Genomic DNA, 19,682 nt, shown 5'->3' with positions numbered 1-19,682 from the left:
TAGGATAAGGTCGAGAGAGTTCTAATGGGTTTTGATGGAGTTAGAGGTAATAGGCAAAAGGAGAGGAGGTTGAGCAGAGAGTGCTATTTATGTAGTTGATCTTCTAGAAACATTCATTTTCAAGTCAAGGATTTGGCTTTGGTGGGAATTAGTTGAAATAGACTGGAGGTAAAAGTGACATGGTAGAGATCCAGTAACTTTAAGTCCAGAGTGTTAGATGATGCTTGTGATATGAATTGAAGCTATTCAGAATGAGGTGGGAGGGAGGGAGATAAGAGGGTGCCCAGGTCATCATGAATTTAGTCTATTTCTTCATTTCTTAAAGGTCTAGAAATAAGAGTGGTAAAGATAAGGAATGCATAGCATAGTTCAGTGTGTTTCAACCTTTTTAATGTCCTGTCATTAACAGAAAATGGTATTTCAAAGGAGTATAGGCGATAGATAGAGAAGGTTGCTTATAGTCAGAGGCCACTGTCCCAGAACCTTCTTAGCTGCCCTAAGGGTAGATAGACTGGAGCAATATCTTGGAATGTCAGTAACCTATTTGTATTGCTTGTATCTCACTAGTTGGAAGCTCTGTTATAGATGAATGAAGACTTTTTTTAATGTTTTATTTTTGATAGAGAGCCTGAGTGGGAGAGGGGTAGGGAGAGAGGGGACACAGGATCTGAAGCAGGTTCCATGCTGATAGCAGTGAGCCCGATGTGGGGCTTGAATTCATGAACTGTGAGATCATGACACAAGCCAAAACCAAGAGTCTGAGGCTCAACCAGCTGAGCCACCCAGGTACTCCTGAACTAAGACTCTTTAAAAAATAAAAAAGATTTTTGGAGAAGAAGTTACTGAAGAACAGTGATTCAGACTTATCAGTGAAGATGAAAAAATGCTGATCCAAACAGGTATTTAGGTTTGGATGTGAAGTGTAGGCAGGAGTGAGTATTCAGAAGTTGAGTGATTTTGAGATTCTGAGAAGCTCGTTGTTTGTTTGAGAAGCTGGTTGAGTTGATGGGGATAAATAACAAATGATAGGTAGTGAACACTAAATTGGAGATCTTGCATGTGACATTATCTTAAATCATGATCTGGGGCGGTCATGTTGGTGTGGTGTATGGCTATGCTTAATAGAAAGCAGGTAAATGCAGTCAGGAAGTCTTTATCATATGGAGAGGAGACAAGAGAATAGGAGCCAGGTGTTGAAATTAACCAGCTTGGGGAGATTAAGTTCTAGTGGGTGGTGGACTGCATACATTTTAGTGATGACAGCTACAGAGAGAATGATGGTTTCTGAAAATGTTACCATGGAATTAATTTGTATCATAAGGCACAGACACTGGTATTTTCCTGGGAAGGAAGGATACCTATTCCTTGCTTTTTAAGTTTTAATCTACAAAAAACATTTTATTCACAGGTACTGGCTATTCTGGTTAACATTTTTGGAGGAATCATGCGGTGTGATGTTATTGCACAAGGCATCGTTATGGCAGTAAAGGATTTGGAAATTAAAATACCTATTGTGGTACGGTTACAAGGTGAGTGTGAAAGATATCTTGTAGTTGTTCCTTGAACTCCCAGTTGTTTAAAAGACCCGAATTCCAAGGAGTTCAGTTCATTTAAAATATAGTTTTCAAATAGCTATGTCTTTTAAATAAATGTAACATAATAGGAAATTTCTTAAATGTGGATTTAAAAAATTTCTGACATGGGGCAAAAATAATTATAGTTTTGCTTGGTATAATTTGGCACATTATTTATTTGTTGTGCTTTGCCTTGAATAATGACTTTCCTGAGTTACCAATGATGTGGTAAGCCAAGATATTTCATGAGGTAACTCCAGACTTTTACAGTATTTTCTTTGGTTTTAGAAGCACTTATATTAAATAATGGAAGTACTCCTATGTTGAAATTTCATATTGTAACAGTCATTTTCAATGATTTTGCATAAATATCTAAAATATCTTTGTATTTGCATAAATCATTTCCAGGTACAAGAGTCGATGATGCTAAGGCACTGATAACAGACAGTGGACTTAAAATTCTTGCTTGTGATGACTTGGATGAAGCTGCTAAAATGGTAAACAGGCTATGCTAATCTAAGGACAAATTTGCAAAGTGTGTGGGGCACCTGGGTGGCTCAGTTGGTTAAGCCTCCGACTTTGACTTAGGTCATGATCTCATGGCTTGTGAGTTTGAGTCCTGCATCGGGCTCTGTGCTGATAGCTCAGACCCTGGAACCTGCTTCAGATTCTCGGTCTCTCTATCTCTCTCTCTCTCACTCTCAAAAATAAACATTAAAATTAAAAAAAAAATTGCAATAGGTGATAGGTATAGGGGGTCCAGTGCTCCTAATATTTAGCTGAAACACATGATCATTGTTAGCAGTATTAGCTGGTTTATTTTAGAATCTAAATTAGTTTTATTTATTTGTTTGTTTGAGAGAGAGTACGCACATACATGCACATGGGAGGTGGGGGGTGGAGAAGGGAAGAGGGAACAGGAGAGAGAGAATTTTAAACAGGCTCCATGCTCAGCCCTGTGCCTGAGCCAGCCCAGGGCTCAATCCCACAACCCTGGTTCATGACCTGAGCTGAAGTCCAGAGTCGGATGCTTAACCGACAGAACCACCAGGCGCCCCATAATTTATTTATTTGTAAAGGATTTTTTGTTTTATATTACTTAGTTCCAAAGGCATTATATATATATTTATATTACTTAGTTCCAAAGATATTACATGGTTCCAAAGGCGAAGCTATAAAACATGGTATATTCAGAGAATCTAGCTTTTTATACTTATTCCTGTTTCTTGTTTCCCTACACATAACCGTTTTTTAAAAGAGGTTTTTAATTCGTCCTTCCAATTTTTAACATGATAAGCAAATAATGTGTGTGTATATGTGTGTGACTGTATCTCCACTTTCTTACATTATTTGATGGTAACATGTATTTTACCTCATTTCTTTTACCTAAAAATCTATCTTGGAGCATACTCCATAGTAGACAAAGAGGTGTTTTAAAATGAGAACTTTTGATTCTTTCCTTGGTTTAATTTGTGACTAGTGCTTTTCTATTGACTATGAGATTGTGGAGGTTATAATAGTATTAATGTGAATGTGGTGATGATGATGATAGTAGCAGCTTCTGCTATTTATTACTCTGCATGCAATGCTCAACTTTCTCTTCAGGTATTATCTCATTACAAATTTGGTTATATAATTTCTGTTTTTATAGATGTAGACACAGGGGCTAAATAAATTAACTTATTCATCAAGATCACATGTCATACACATCAGAATGGGATTTGAACCCAAGGGACCTAACTTTAAAACCTTCTCTTTACTACTCTCTTGGGCAGGAGAGAAGCTGAAATTGTTGTTTGTTTTTTGACCTTGTATTTTGTGTTATATTTTGTATGGTACTAGTTAGCCATTCTTAGATATAGAGACAACATTGGAATTCAGCTTGACAAAAAGTAAAATACTGACTAACTCCCTAGATCCAAGCTCCTATCCCAATATTGCAAGTTAAGGTGTATACATATTATTTAAACAGATTTTCATTTAGATGTGCTTTGCATTGTGTGGCATCCAGCTAAGACAATCACAGTTTTCATCTTTAAAAGAGAAAATAATTTAGGCAATAAAGAAGAGATATATACATGTATTATACATATATATTCAATTGTAATGTGTATAAAATATATATACATCTTCAATTGGAACATATATAAAATCAGAAGATATTGAACTGAGGCATGAGTTGTGAATAGTGTCAGATTTGACTGTTCTTCAAGAGTGGCAAATGGTTATGAGTGTGAAGTGATTTATAACAATGTCAGAATAGTCCAGATGCTTTAAATGAAAAAGAGTTAACGTGCATTAATTTCATATTCATCAGTAGTTCTCATTTTATGGTTTCATGAAAAGAAGAGATAAAAGATGCTTTGTTTTTTCCTTTTAGGTTGTAAAGCTCTCTGAAATAGTGACTTTAGCCAAGCAAGCCCAGGTGGACGTGAAATTTCAGTTGCCAATCTGATCCGAGAACACACAGGATGGCTGAAGGTTTTAAATGTGCGATAATCGTTAAAAATACTGTGTTCTGTATTTTATTGTTCCTTTTCTCTCGATTGTGTGAAGACTGTAATTGCCAGCTCGGCACAAAAACTTGTAAAAGCATTTGCTCTGCATTTAATTCTGTTCAGAGTGGGCTGTTTGTATAAAGAATGTATAACGCAGTGATCTCTTTTTTTTGTTGCAACCTTCTTTTTTACTTCTACAGAATGTCACTTGCAATATGCTGGTTTATTGTTAGATAAAACATTCTTCATTGATAAGAGTCCTATGAATAAATTAAATATGAAGATAAAGCTTTATTCTTTAGCTCTAGAAATATATCTAATAACTAGCCTCATTAGTAGAGCAATGTATTAAAACAATGTTTTATATAAGAAGTATTTATCTTCAGAACCAAATACCTATCTAAATATATCAATTACTATTTATAAACAGAGCCTTCAAACACTCCCCAAAATATTCTTTTAAGTACTTCAGTAAAGTAACTTGTTATTTAAACATTGTTTTAATCATTACAAAACACTGATTACTGTAAGTTTTCATGATCCTGTGGTATTGATAAGAACCTGTAGGTTTGTATCAAATAAAGGTATATTCACTAAGGACTTGGCAGACAAAATTAATAATGTCAGTTTAAATTAATAAAAGTCTCCCAATGTGATGTGGATTAATTTTTTTTTCTTTTTCCTTTTCTAAGTAAACACAGTAGATGGTGATGTGTTCATCATTGCACTAAACATCTCCAAGGAACTGATTTGTAAATCATGTACTAGGGCATGACATTACATATTATGGAGCTGCCTACAAATATTTCCCCTGAATTCTGATGTTTATGTGTGAACCATCTAGTACCATCTTTAAAAAAAAAACAACCACAGGTTTTCCTTTGTGTCCTTGTGTGCGTGTATGTATCAGTCTTTTGTTCATTGCTTAGAACAGTTGATATTTAACTGTTAATGTGTTAATATTGTGTGATTCACAGTGTAGGTACCACGGATGGAAATACCAGTTGAGCAGTAGACTATGTAACTATACTGGTGAAAATAAGGACTTCTACCTATTTTGATGTTCTTAATGTGTGACCATTACACACACACACAGACATTATGAGAGACTACATAGCACAGGGATTATGAGCACAAAGTTTGAAAGCAGTGTGTCTGGTTTCATCTATATGACTTTGGACAAGTTTTTAAATTTTAGTGTATCTCATTTTCCTTATCTCCTTTCTCATCCTGACTAGAATTATTTAGTGGGGAGAGGGAGACAGAGGCAGAGAAGGACACTGGGTGGTAGAGGGAGAGGGAGAAAGTATATAAAAAGGATATATAAAATATTCAAGTCAACTATACATATATCATTATCTATTAGTCTTTCCTGCTCATAGATTAAGAGACTAAATTAGAGCCATAAAACTATTGAAAGTTGTGATAAAGTTTTAAGTCCAAAACTTTGGCTTTTAATTAAAAAAATATTATTCCATAGAATGCCAGCCAATGATGAGAAGAGATTGGCATTTTGTGTTAGTTGGGGGCTAGTCAGGAATTTAAAACAATGCTTGGTATTTTGGAGAGGATATAATATAGTCGTTGGTAGTACTGGTGTTTCAGCTACTAGACTTGCATGATAGATCACCCTACAACGTAGTGATTTTCAAACAACACTTACTATCTCACAGTTTCAGTGGGTCAGTGATTTGGAAGCAGTTTAGCTAGGTGGTTTTGCTCCCATAGTCCTTGGAAGGCTTGACCAGGGTTGGAGGACCTACTTCCAGGGGGCCACTCACCTGGCTGTTGGCCAGAGGCCTCAGTCTCTCCCCATATGGGCCTGTCTACAGGGCCGCTTTAACATCCTTGTGACATGGTAGCTGGCTTCACCTAGAGCAGGTGATCCAAGTGAACAAGGAAGGGTTGGAAGCCATAATGCCTTTTGTGTTCTAATTTCAGATTTTTTTTATGTTCTTGTTTCATTGTCACTTCTGCCACCCTCTTTGTTAGAAATGAGTCACTGAGTCCAGTCCACAAGAGGAGAGGAATTCAGCTCTGTTCTTGAAGAGACAAGCATCAAAGAGTTTACCAAACATATTTTAAAACCATCACAATTTACACTGGGAAGCTGAAAGAGCAAGCTGGTTGCTGAGTTAACTCGGAGCAAAGACTAAGGTTGTAGGGAGAATCTGGGAGCTGGGAAGGCTTCTGGTGCTTGCAGGCAAGGAGAGTGCCTTGGGTGCCGTGGTGAAACCCTGCCTCAGTGGTGGGCCCAGGAGAACCACAGGGACATTTATCAGGGAAGGCAAGGAATGGATTGTTTCAAGGATAGAGTGATCAATGGTGGCAAATACAGCCAAGAAGTCTGTGGAATTGAAACAGTATCTAGTGACACTGACATGGTGTAACAACTTGGTAAGAATGACAGGAGTGTAATGGTGGGGAGGATGTGGGGGTGAGGAGAATGGGGAGTGGAAGCCACCGCCTGGAAGCTACTTGGACCCCCTCCCACTGCATCCCCCAAGCATCCGTTCACCCTTGAGTATTCTTTTTACAGGCTTGATACTCCATCCCTACAGCCCTACCTGCTTCCTGTGGAAAAAAAAAAAGCCTACTTTAACATTTGAATTCTTTCCATTACAGTTGAGTAAATCCATATAAACAACTCCACTTCCTACAAAGAAGGTAACCAATTTTGACTGTAGTATCAGCCTTACAGCCGAGCCTAGGATACCAAGCCTGATAGATATTCATACTTTGTAGCCGATGGGATTTTGGAAATCCACACATTAAGAGGGGAAAACACGTTAAAATAAAAACAAAGGGAAGGAGGAAAGAAAAGAAGAAAAAGAAGAAAGGAAGGCAAGCAGGCTGTACAACCCCAACAACCCCAGCAGGACATTGAAGCTTTTAATTTTTTAAAAATATTTTGGTAAGTTGTTTCTGTCTGGCAAACAATTCTATTTAAAGAAATCTTAAGATCATTGGCGTAAATGTTAGCAGGCTTGGGGGCAGGAGTACTGTAATTACAATCGTGCTCTTTTGTTGAAACACAAGGAAGGGTGTGAGATAAGACCTGTGGGAAAATCAGTTTTCAAATTTGTGTGATTTATTGGGTGGTAGTAAAGAATCCAAGATTTAGAGGTTCACACTGTAAAATGAGGAAAAGAATAAAAGGTTGGTAATTCACTTGTCTAAAATTTGATTTAAAACGAAGAGGTGAAGGTGAAGGGATACGATACTAATTATTTAAAAGTTGGGGTCCCAGGTGACAGCCTGGAGAGAGGACTGGGCAAGGGAGGGACTTAGGGTAACCAAGCCAGGCGTCCTTGAGCGCCAGCCCTTTGCCGCCCCGTCTGAATGTTCTCAGGATTGTCTCTATGGCCGTCTGTGTTCTCCTTTTAAAAAATCCAGCTCTGTCAGCTTCGTTTTCCACTTTGAGGACGATTGAGGATCTCTGTTATTCGTGTCTTTGCCTCAGAAGGAGATAAGAAGACTATGAACAACTTCTGCTGCTTTACAAGTAACCAGCTGCTTTCTACTTTCCGTGTCTTCCAGTCTTGTGTGCACACTGTTGCTTTCCCATGTATTGCCTCCCCTTCATGTTTCGTGGGGAGGGGGTACCGTCGTGCAAGCCACCCCCACTTCCCTTCCTTCCCTTGACCTTCTCACTGGCGGTGCAGGCAGCAGCACACTTCACATGACCTCCTCTGTCACTTCGTCGTGACTGCTTTCACTCCTCTGGTTTTAGGCTGTACCTACATGAACCAGCAAATATGTGAGATCCCTGGACTTCACCTGAACCTGTCCATTAGGGCAGAGTCACAGTCACTTCACAGTTATCTGCACCCCGATCCCCGGAAACTATGCACATGTCACATTGTATGGCAAAGGGATATTGCAGCTGTGATTAAGGCTGTGGATCTTAAAATAGGGAGATGATCCTCGATTATCTCTGTAGGCCTGTTTTACTCCGTTGGGGCTTCTACAACAAAATACCAGAGACTGGGGGGCTTATAAGCAACAGAAATTTCTCTCTCACAGTTCTGGAGACTGGCAAGTCTAAGATCTCAAAGCCCTGGCTTTGGTGTTTGGTGAGAGCTTGCTTCCTAGTTGATAGGCGATGCCTTCTCACCGTATCCTCACATGGTAGAAGGAAAGGGCCAGGGAAGTCTACGAGGCCTCTTAAAAGAGCACTAATACCATTCGGGGCTCCACCCTCATGATCTGAGCATCTCCCAAAGGCCCTACATCCTAATAATATCCACACTGGGTACCAAGTTTCAGTGTAGGAATTTTGGAGGCACACATGTTAAGTCTATAGCAAGCCCGAGTCTCATCATCAGGCCTTAAAAGATTCTCCAGCTGGAAGCAAGAGAGATTCCAACATGAGGAAAATTCAGTGTACTATTGCTGCTTCTGAGGTGTAGGAATCCACGTGCAAGGATCACAGCGGCCTGTAGCTGAGGGCAGCCCTCAGCTGACAGCCAGCAAAAAAATGAGGATCTCAGTCCTACAGCCAAAAGGAACGTGATTTTGCTAACATTTGGAATGCATTTGGACGTGGCTTCTTATCAGAGCCTCTTATGACAGCATAGCTGGCTGACACATTGATTTTGAGCAGAGAAACCAGGCAAAGCCTATCTGGACTTCTGACTACAGAACTGAGATAATAAATTTGTGTTGTTTTAGGCTGCTAAATTGGTGGCACTTTGTTATAGCAGCAGTAGGAAACTTAATATACTAACATTCATACTAGTGCATATTAGTTATAAAAGCCAACTCCTCTCAAACTGAGGTGAAGGGCCATTTTGTAAAAATTAGAAATTTAGATTTTTCTAATCTGCCATATAGTGATTCTTTTATAAAGTACAATAAAAACAATTACTAGAAAAAGTGAATTTTTAAAAACATACAAAGCATGACCTCAATTCTTTATTTTCATTCAACAGCATAAAACTTCAAATTGCTACAAAGTTTCCAAGTGCTTAGTCTTTATCTGCTTTTCTCTTGCAGATTTGAGAACTGTTTGTGGATCAGATCAGCATCAGTCTACAGATTATATTTTGAGTAGGACTGAGAAAAGCTCCATCACATCCAGTTGTGAGGATGTAGGACGTAAACAGATATGTAGGGTTGTGAGGCTCAGCACTGAATAGTTTATAGTTGATACGATAGTATTCACAGCTTTGTAAATTTGTGAAGCAATTACCATCAATCAAAAAAGCCACAGACTGCTGTACCCTGGAGTCTAGTCAATGTTAATATAGAAAATCAGTTGAGGAAACAGGTGTGTAGTGAATGGGCCGGGATGGCCCAAGCTTCATGTCTGGTTTGTATGTTGCTCATTTGACAGGAACATTGTCCATGTCTTTGGTAGGAGTTGACTGACCACCAGTTGAGACTTTGCAGTCATGCATTTCAGGGCGATAGTTCCAGGGTGATGGACGGACATTTAATAATATGGGAACGAGAGACAAACTTTACATGGTTCAGGGTTTTTCCTATGATCAGTTCTAAAAGCCAAAAAGCATATTTTTATTCTGTTTCTGATATATGTGTTTGATAAAACCAGCCTCGTTTTAGAAAAAGAGACCATTGTTTCAGTGAAAATGACACACACTCATTGTAAAAACAAAAACGCCGCTGATACATAAAGTACAAGTAAGAATCCGTTGCAACAGCAGAACCGAGAGATAACAGCTGTTAGCAGTTTGGTAAATATTCCGGTCTTCTCTACTCTATGAGCATATGTGCACAGATACATGAATGTACTTTTACGGAAACAGGATCAAATTCTACAAGGTGCTTATCTTTACACTTGGCATCTTTCCATCACGTCCAATACACATCTACCTCATTTTTAATGACTGCACACGCAAGAGAGTGTGTGTAACATTGTTCTATACACCCAATCTTGCACTGTTGAAATTTGTTTTCTACATTTTTTAATGTTCTGAGTGAAAGAGGTGAATGCTCTGGTACATAAATTCTCCTTCAGATAAAAACCCCTAAGTGGAATAGCTGTGTAAAAGCATAACTATACTTAACATTTTCATGGCAGTAGCTGAACTGCTTTGCAGAAAATCCGTACCGGTTACTCTCCCATTCACTGTGCATAACAGGTTTTTCATGTCTTTGACAACAGCACATTGCTAATTCTAATGGGCAAAAGACCAATCTTTCCTGTTTAATGTTGGTGAGGCTTTCATCTGTTTACTAGTCATTTGTGCAGGAGAGTGTGTGTATGTGTGTGACTTCCATTTCATGTTCTTCAAGTATTTTTCTATTGACTTCATTCTTACTCATATTTAAGAACTTTTTGCATATTTGAGATTAAGCATTTGCCTATTATATATTGCTTTATCACATGTGATATTTAAAAATTGTGGTAAGAACACTTAACATGAGATCTAGCCTCTTAACAGATTTTTAAGTGCACATAGAGCATCGTTTGCTACAGGACAGGGTTGTATAGCAGATGTCTAGAACTTACTCATCTTGCATAACTGAAATTTATACCCTTTGAGTAGCAATTCCTCATTTTCCCCTCCCCTCCAGCTCCTGCCAACCACTATTCTAATCTGTTTCTATGGTTTTGACTATTTGAGATAGCTCACATAAGTGGAATCATATAGTATTTATCCTTAACATGTGTCATCTTTAATGCAAACAAATGTATCAATATTTATGGTTTCTGCTTTTCATGATATATTTTAAAAGGCTGCACTTAGGGGCACCTGGTTGTCTCAGTCAGTTAAGCGTCCGACTTCAGCTCAGGTCATAAACTCACAGCTTGTGGGTTTGAGCCCCGGGTCAGGCTCTGTGCTGACAGCTCAGAGCTTGGAGCCTGCTTCGGATTCTGTGTCTCCCTCTCTCTCTGCCCCTCTCCTACTCACATTCTGTCTCTCCCTCAAAAATAAATAAACATTAAAAAAAATTTTAAAGGCTGCATTTATTTTGGCATCAGTTCTGAGCTTGAGGTATGAATGCAAATTTTAATTCTCCCTGAATGGCTGGCCAGTTTCCCAAACACTAATTGTTATTTCTCCCATTCCCCACCAGTTTTGGAGTGCCATCTTTATCAGGTACCAATTTCTTGTATATTCTTAGGTGTATATAAAACTAGTATTTGCAGGGACACTTTTCATTTAACTTTTACTTGGAGTAGGACGTAGGAAAGTGTTGAAAACCATAACAGGGTGTGGCAGGTGAAGCCCTGTTTTCCCCTTTGGTTATTTAGCTATCAAAGCTATCAGTGTTTGTGTGTGAAAAGTGGAAAATTCCTGGTTCTGATGATTCAGATCTTCTGGAGGAAAAATAAGTCATAATACTTGACATCAGATGGGGTGGTAAGGAAGAAATGGAAATATTGGTCTGAGTAATGATCTGCTTTGTGTCTGGCGTGTCATAACTCTCATGAAGTGGAGAGGCAGCGATCCAAGTCTTTGTATCTGATCTCTTTTCTTACTGCTAGAGGAGGTCAACAAAAGGACGTGACCACTGGTTGACCTCTGAACTAGATCTGGGCCATCAGAGGCTCCTCACCTGCTCCCCATCTTTGGAAGGTACCTTCTGCCTGTTAGCCATTCCCTCAGCTGGAGTCATTTTCAAGGACGCCGCCTTGAGAAAGCAATGTGTAATTGAGACCATCTGGACTGAACATGTGACTGAACCCAGTGCAAGCCTCTATATAAACTTTTTAAAGCTTGTGGCAGGCAGGTGTGAGTATCTTCTCGTCTCCCCAAGATAAGCCTTGTAAGTAAGTCCCCTTGCTTATCGAGACAGACACGTACCAGTCTGGAGCGGCCTGTCCCTTTCTTCAGTCTCTCCTTGTCCCTCTGCGTTTGGGAGTCAGTTTGCCATCCACTATTTACTCTGGGAAGGAACTGAAGAGTGATAGCCAAAGAAACAGTATAAACAACTGGGTCCCGGCTTTCTTAAAAAGTGTGACTCTGGGGCACCTGGGTGGGTCAGTCAGTTATGCGTCCGACTTTGGCTTAGGCGATGTTCTCTCAGTCCATGAGTTCGAGCCCCGTGTCAGGCTCTGTGCTGACAGCTCAGAGCCTGGAGCCTGCTTCAGATTCTGTGTCTCCCTCCCTCTCTGCCCCTCTCCTGCTTGTGCTCTTTCCCTCTCTCTCTAAAAAATAATCTTTAAAAAAAAGTATGATTCAGCTGATATGAACTATGTTTTCAACTTGTGAGAGACTTTTCATTATCAGTCAACTTTTCAAAAACCAGAGATTTAACTTGCCCAGGCTGTTGGTTCTCATGTGTTTGGTATTGTAAGTTAGCGTGAAGCATTCAGCCTTGCAGAGACCACTGAACAGATAAGAGACTGTATCTGACTTTGCTACCTGGCAGACCCAGTGTTCCTGATCTTGGGTGCCTGTTCTGGCTCCTTTCTTTGGTGTTCACCCCTGTGGTTCAGGCTCTGCCCTTGATGCCTGTTCTGGTGTACTTGACTGTGTACTGAGATCTGTTGCTTGGCTGAGCGTTAATGTCACAACAGGCAAATATAATTTTTATGGTATAGCACTTGGTCTAGTGCCTATCTTATAGAGGTATCATTGTTTTTTTTTTAATGTTTATTTATTTAGAGCTAGAGCGCGTGAGCAGGGGAGGGGCAGAGAGAAGGAGAGAGACAATCCCAAGCAGGCTCTGCACTGTCAGAACAGAGCCAGCGGGCTGCGGGGCTCCATCCCACAAACCGTGAGATCACGACCTGAGCCGACATCCAGCGTCTGATGCTTAACCTACTGAGCCACTCAGGCGCCTCCTAGAGGTATAGTTGTGGATAAGGCAGTACAGTGAGGGGATTTTGAAATTTGATATCCCGTTTTACATTGTCACTGCAGTGCCAGATGGTATAACTTCTAGCAGTGCCACTGCGCTGTTTCTTGAGCAGAGTCTGGCATGCCAGGCAGTTATGCGACTTGTGAGAGAAATGTTATTTGAAGGAAGTCCATTATTTTGAAATTTCCTCGCTGAGAAAAACGTTGGTTCAAACCCAGGCTACTTCTAAGATGAGGGCGTTCTGTTAAAATAAGAAATCAAAACCAAAGCATTCATTGTTCCTCAAGTCAACATAATTGAAATTCAGTATTGTACTGAGAAATGGGCTACCCAGAGTCAAGAATCCTATGAGGCTTCATGGCAGTTTTACATGGGGCAAGGGCAGGCTGCCCCAAAATATGCCACCTTGGCTTATTGATTACTTTAAATAAGAGTTAAGAAACAGCCAATGCAAAGACCAATAGACTCTCTTTAGTTCCCCTGAAAGCAAAAGTCAATTTTCCATGAAATGTACCCTCCCTGAACTAAGTGGTAAAAAAAAAAAAAAAAAAAAAAAGACCTCCTTATCACCAGAGATAGGAACTTTAAAGCCGAGAAACCTGTGGAAACAAACCTTGTTACTTTATTTTTTTGACTAATCTACTTCAGCCCAAATTCTGGTTAGAATTTCTTACTAATTAAAGCTCCCAAACATCTATTTTCTTTTATCTTGTCAATTCCTCACAAATTTATTGTCTCTTTGTCCAACAAGTACAAAAACTGCATGCCTTGGTCATTCCTTGAGGTCTTAATTTCATTAGTAGGGCTCTGCACACAAGTTGTAAAACTTCTTTTATTCCTATATATCTGTTTCCTGTCATTTTAATTCTTAAATGATAGACTGGAGGGCAAAGCCTGTTTACTGTGTGAGCAGTATTTGCATTAGTTGATCAGCCACACTGTAGTCACATATTTTCTGAAATAGATGTGCGAAGACAAAAGAATTCTTACTTAATGCCCACTTTTGGCTTTTGTTTTTTGGCAGCTGTAAAATTGTATGAACAATAAGGTCTTTTTTGCAGTCTCAGTTGACCTAGTCCAATGGTTCCCAGGTTGTGGTGTATATAAAAAACTTTTGGATGTCTGTTAAGCATGTAGTTTCCTAGGTCTTCTAACCAGAGATTCTAATACAGGGGACATGGCAACACCCAGGTTTAATAAATTTCTTAGGTGATTCTAATGCAAGTAGTCCTTTGAAAAACAATGGATTGGGGCAGGGGTAGGAGAAAATGAGTAGATAGTGTTTTATGCACCTTCTGTGTACCAGACTTGGTCATGTCTGAATGCCCCATTTCAGTGGTTTCCTCCCAAACCTCAAATACTGTGTCCACCTGATCTAGAAATAATAATGTGTATGTGTCAGGACCCATACCTAGGGAATTGTTCCTCTGGTTTGAAGCTTCCTATTGTCCTTTAGATCCCCCAGGAAAGAGTGATTGTTTTATGCCTAGCGTAAGCCTACTGAAAGTGCCAGTCTCTGGCTTATTTGTTACTGATTTGCAGCCAGGTAAGGATCTTCTGCCAGGATGTACATCAATTACGTCACAGTGTAGTTCACCTGATAAATATATAAATATTTTTGTCTTGGCAGCAAAATTTTTCCAATGAAGGAAGCTTCAGTGTTTTGATTTATGAGCTGGTGTTAAGTTCTTAATTTGTCACCCACTGGTCACAAATAGATTCAGGGACCATACTTTGAATAGCACTGCTTTAATAGACATTTGAACCTTCAGGGGTAAAAGCAAACGGCTCTGAGTGAAGAGATAAAGATGACTCAGTGGAAAAGCTCCCAAGAGACAACCGTGGAGGCACCAAGTACCGACACTGCTTCACCCGTGGCTTTTATAAAAGCTGACAAATTCATGCCCCGTGATTGGCTTGGTTTCTTTTCCCTGCCCAGCCTGTCCCCCAGGGGAGATGGCAATGGGAAGGGAAACCCAAATATGTTGCCCAGAGAAGAGGACTAATTTAGCTAATCTGCAACCCCTGGATTGACTGAAATCTGAGGATGGAAGTGTAGACAGGTAACATGTTTCCCTCAAAGAACTTTGAAGCTGAATTTTTGCTAGGACTCTCATAAATATTCTTGAACATCATTTTAGAAGAAATATCCTTGATATTGCGATTGCATTTATTGTTGCTTTACATAGACTAAATTGTTTGATTTTTTAAAAGTTGTTCAGCCTAAATGGGAATACTTGATAATAAGCAACTGAAAGGATTACCAAGGTCTTTTCTACTGGAAAGATTCTGTGATTCTAGAATTCTGTCATCTCCATAATTATTTCAGGATCTACTTCCAGTGTTCATTCAGTTCATCCAACAGATATTAATAGAGCACCTCCTATGTGCCATACAGTGTACCAGGGTTACAGTGGCTACAGCGATAAGTAAGAGGCATGATCCCTCTTGGTATTCATAATGTAACTGGGGAGAAAGACATGCAATGAAATAAAAATAAGCATATGAATAAAGATAGAACTGAATGTGAACCTAATGAGAACAGAGATGACAAATCATTTAGTGATTGTCAGATATAAATTCCAGTTTAACTAAATGCAGCAGATGGTTTTTAAGCGACTACTTTGTACCAGACACTGTGCGGAGTATTAGAGATACAGAGATGGGCCGGAGAATGTTCCGTACTGCAGAGTCTCTTGGAACTCAACCTGAATAGCACCTTCTCCTCTCCTCAATCTCATTTGATTTTGTTGGTAGATTTGTGTAGGCTTGACTATTTTATCTGCTTTCCATCCCACACTCTCGGTGTAACAATAAGCTCAGGCCTTCTGTTACCCATTTGTCTAAAGACACAGAGCTGCCCTTCTGGGTTTGTGAATTTGACCTGAAGATCTTTAAATGATTATGGCTTTTGAAACTCCCAGCTGAGCTGCTGAACTGACACAGACTCTGCAGAATGGAGAATTATTATTGAACATCTATCACAAAATCATAGTCTTTGAGTCAAAGTGATCACAGGATATGCTCATGTCTTTGTGCAACATATCTGAGTGATTTCTTCACGCCAAACACAGTTCTGGACATGGGGGTGGGGGTAGGGGACATAAGCCAACAAAGCACATATGAGTTCACTTATGTTCCTTTCAATTTAAACTCTTAAAACACCTAGGAACTTGTTCCCTTACTGGGAGCCATCCCAGTTTCAAACAGTCCTAAATATTTGAAATATATTGATCCTATATCTGTTTCCCTGTAGCTTGTCTGCTAGTCTGAGGGTCTATCTCTGATATACTCTAGATACACCTAAACCCTCTTTCATATGGAAGCCCTTCAAATATTTGAAAAATGCTCATGTTCCTCTTAAGGTTCCGCATTTTGTTATTTGATGTGTAGAAATAGGCATAGATCTACAAGAGTGTGGATGTAACTTAAAGATGTAAATCAATGGTATTTCACTTTTGCTTGTCATGTGTATTTGTTCTTTAGTTCTCAGAATCCCTGAAGTAGAAGTCTGTTAACCATCTGTCCACTTGTGGTTGAAATGAAAACTTACCCTTGCTCTGTTCATTGGTTTCCAGAATACTTTCATGTGCATAGTCATTTGGTGCTCACTATGATGTCACTGGCAGGTGTGACCCCATTTAGCAGATGAGGACAACGAGCAGATGAGGAGATGCAAAGAGGGCTGAGTGGCTTAAGTAAGTGTAAGAGTCTGTTACTGGAAGTGGGTCTTTTAACTTCAAAATCTATGTTTTTCATACCATACTTCTACATACCTTCTCTACACCTTGCTGACTTTGAAGTGGAAGTGATGTTAGGATTTAGAATATTCTGTTATTTAATAACCGTTTTTGGAAGAACCCTAAACTCAGCTGAGAAATGTCCCCTCAGTTGAGAAATGTCCCCTCAGTTGAGAAATGTCCCCTTATCTAGGACTTGAGCAGGGGCAGCTCCTGGGACATGTCCCTTTCCCTTCTTTTCTTCCAGTGGCCTACTTTTCTTCTCTGTTCTTTAACTTTCTTTTTGCTCTTCCCTGCTTATGCACAGCCTTTAATCTCCCAGACTGGAGAGGTCTGTGACTTCAGGGCTAAAGCATTCTCTGACGTGGGCAGGAACTGAGGGCAGACTCAAAGTATGTCTGAATCTGCCAGGGAGGTACAATGGTGAGCATGCTCCTCAAGCCTCCAAACTGAAATGTGTTTGCTCCAACAATAGATTTTATGCCCTGAGGTAGGAGGCGGTGAGAATAACTCCCCCAAATGAAAATAGGCTCCTTGGTAAGCTCTAGCAAAGCTGGAGTATTGGTTAAGGACTCAGATACCACATGTATAATTGGATAGTGCTTTTATAATCAAATTCCCAAAAAAGCTTCTAACACATCATAGGAGTAGGAAGAACACCAGATCTTGTGAGAAGGAATGAGGCATGAACCCCTCACAGGTGGCAAAGTCAAATGAGCATCTCACCCATTAGTTTGCAAGGATAAGAGGTCTCTTCTGTCTTTTGCTGGAAGTAACTCCAGTTCAGTTAGGCACTGGTGCTGTGCCTTTAATCAGCAAAAAACACAAGTTTGGGTAGTAAATAACTTACGGAGAATATGATTTGTGCTTAAAATTTGCTTTAATATTCTTATAAGCTGTCACCTTAGGTCAACATAGCTCAATATGCTGCTTCCCCCCCCCCCATTTCTCAACAAGACAGTGTTTATAATTAAGCAGCCAATAATTGGCAGCTTTTTCTCCCATGAAAATCTCAGTCACCCTGAAAGACAGCACCTGAGATTTATTTTCCACAAGTCAAAGCAGCTAGTTCATTATTCATTAGAGGTCCCTCCCTTATTTTCTATTGTGTCACCTCAGATTCACAAAAGGACATTTGCAAGGATTGTTCCTTTTCTTGAGAGGTAGAGCTACTGCCTACTACCTACTGAATTTCAGATTTATCTATATATTTATCTATTTTTATCTATTTTTATTTTTTATAGTTTATTGTCAAATTGGTTTCCATGTATCAACCAGTGCTCATCCTAACAAGTTCCCTCCTCCATGCCCATCACCCATTTTACCCTCTCTCCCACCCCTCTCAACCCTCAGTTTGTTCTCAGTATTTAGGAGTCTCTTACGGTTTGCCTCCCTACCTCTCCTTAGCTATTTTTCCCCTTTCCCTCCCCTATGGTGCTCTGTTAAGTTTCTCCTGTTTCACATATGAGTGAAAACATATGGTATCTTTCACTGACTGACTTATTTCCCTTGCATTAACACCATCGAGTTCAATCCACATTGTTGCAAATGGCCAGATTTCATTATCATTGCCAAGTAGTATTCCATTGTATATATAAACCACATCATCTTTTTTTTTAAATTTTAAATGTTTGTTTATTTTTGAGAGACAGAGCATGAGTAAGGGATGGGCAGAGAAAGAGAGTGACACAAAATCTGAAGCAGGCTCCAGGCTCTGCACTGATCAGCACAGAGCCCGATGTGGGGCTCAAACACACAAACCATGAGATCATGACCTGAGCCAAAATCGGACGTTCAACTGACTGAGCCACCCAGGTACCCCCCCACATATTCTTGACCCATGTGTCAGTTGATGGACATTTAGGCTGTTTGCATGATTTGGCTATTGTTGAAAGTGCTGCTATGAACATTGAGGTGCATGTGTCCCTAAGCATCAATATTCCTATATCCCTTGGGTAAATTCCTAGCAGTGCTATTGCTGGGTCATAGAGGAGTTCTATTGTTAATTATTTGAGGAACCTCCACACTGTTTTCCAGAGTGGCTGCATCAGTTTACATTCCCAGCAACAGTGTGGGAAGGTGCCTGTTTCTCCACATCCTCACCAGCATCTAGTCTCCTGATTTTTCATTTTAGTCACTCCAACTGGCGTGAGGTGGTATCTCAGTGTGGTTTTGATTTGTATTTCCCTGATGATGAGTGATACTGAGCATTGTTTCATGTGTCTGTTGGCTATCTGGATGTCCTCCCTAGAGAAGTGTCTGTTCATGTCTTCTGCCTATCTCTTCACTGGATTATTTGATTTTTGGGTGTGGAGTTTGGTGAGTTCCTTATAGATTTTGCATACTAGCCCTTTATCTAATGTCATTTGCAACTATCTTTTCCCATTCCATCAGTTGCCTATTAGATTTATTGATTGTTTCCTTTACTGTGCAGAAGCTTTTTATCTTGTTGAGGTCCTGATAGTTCATTTTGCTCTTGATTCTCTTGCCTTTGGAGTTGTGTCGAGTAAGAAATTGCTGCGGCTAAGGTCGAGGAGGTTGATTCCTTCTCATTTAGGGTTTTGATGGTTTTCTGTCTCAAATTCAGGTCCTTTATCTATTTTGAGTTAATTTTTGTATATGGTGTAAAAAAACCGGTCTAGTTTCATTTTTCTGCATATTGCTGTCCAGTTCTCCCAGCACCACCTGTTAAAGAGGCTGTCTTTTTTCCATTGGATACTCTTTCCTGCTTTGTCAAAGATTAATTGGCCGTACATGTGTGGGTTCACTTCTGGGTTCTCTATTCTATTCCATTGGTCTATGTGTCTGTTTTTGTGCCAATACCATACTGTCTTGATGATGACAGCTTTGTAGTACAGGCTAAAGTCTGGGATGGTGATGCCTCGCATTTTGGTTTTCTTCTTCAATATGACTTTGGCTATTCAGGTCTTTTGTGGTTCCATACAAATTTTAGGATTGTTTGTTCTAGCTTTGCTGGTGCGGTTTTGACTGGAATTGCATTGAATGTGTAGATTACATAGCTGTGTAGATTATGTAGTATTGACATTTTCACAATGTTTATTCTTCCAATCCATGAGCATGGAATGTTTTTC

At 39.7% G+C, this 19,682-nt stretch overlaps 1 protein-coding gene across 1 annotated transcript in view; it reads left to right on the top strand.

Annotated features, from left to right (window-relative positions):
• Positions 1-4,734, top strand: part of SUCLA2 (succinate-CoA ligase ADP-forming beta subunit) — a 47,335-nt gene extending 42,601 nt beyond the window's left edge. Inside the window, exons 9-11 of the mRNA XM_029936741.1 lie at positions 1,409-1,529; positions 1,983-2,071; positions 3,955-4,734. Of these exons, the coding sequence (XP_029792601.1) occupies positions 1,409-1,529; positions 1,983-2,071; positions 3,955-4,029 (285 nt within the window). The 3' untranslated portion in view covers positions 4,030-4,734. The remainder of the gene's footprint in view (positions 1-1,408; positions 1,530-1,982; positions 2,072-3,954) is intronic.
• The last annotated feature ends 14,948 nt before the right edge of the window (positions 4,735-19,682 follow it).

This window comes from Suricata suricatta, chromosome 4, assembly GCF_006229205.1.
Source record: "Suricata suricatta isolate VVHF042 chromosome 4, meerkat_22Aug2017_6uvM2_HiC, whole genome shotgun sequence".
NCBI classification, from domain to species: Eukaryota; Metazoa; Chordata; class Mammalia; order Carnivora; family Herpestidae; genus Suricata; species Suricata suricatta.
The sequence above is the reverse complement of the archived record's forward strand: the minus strand, read 5'-3'. Positions and strand labels throughout refer to the sequence as shown.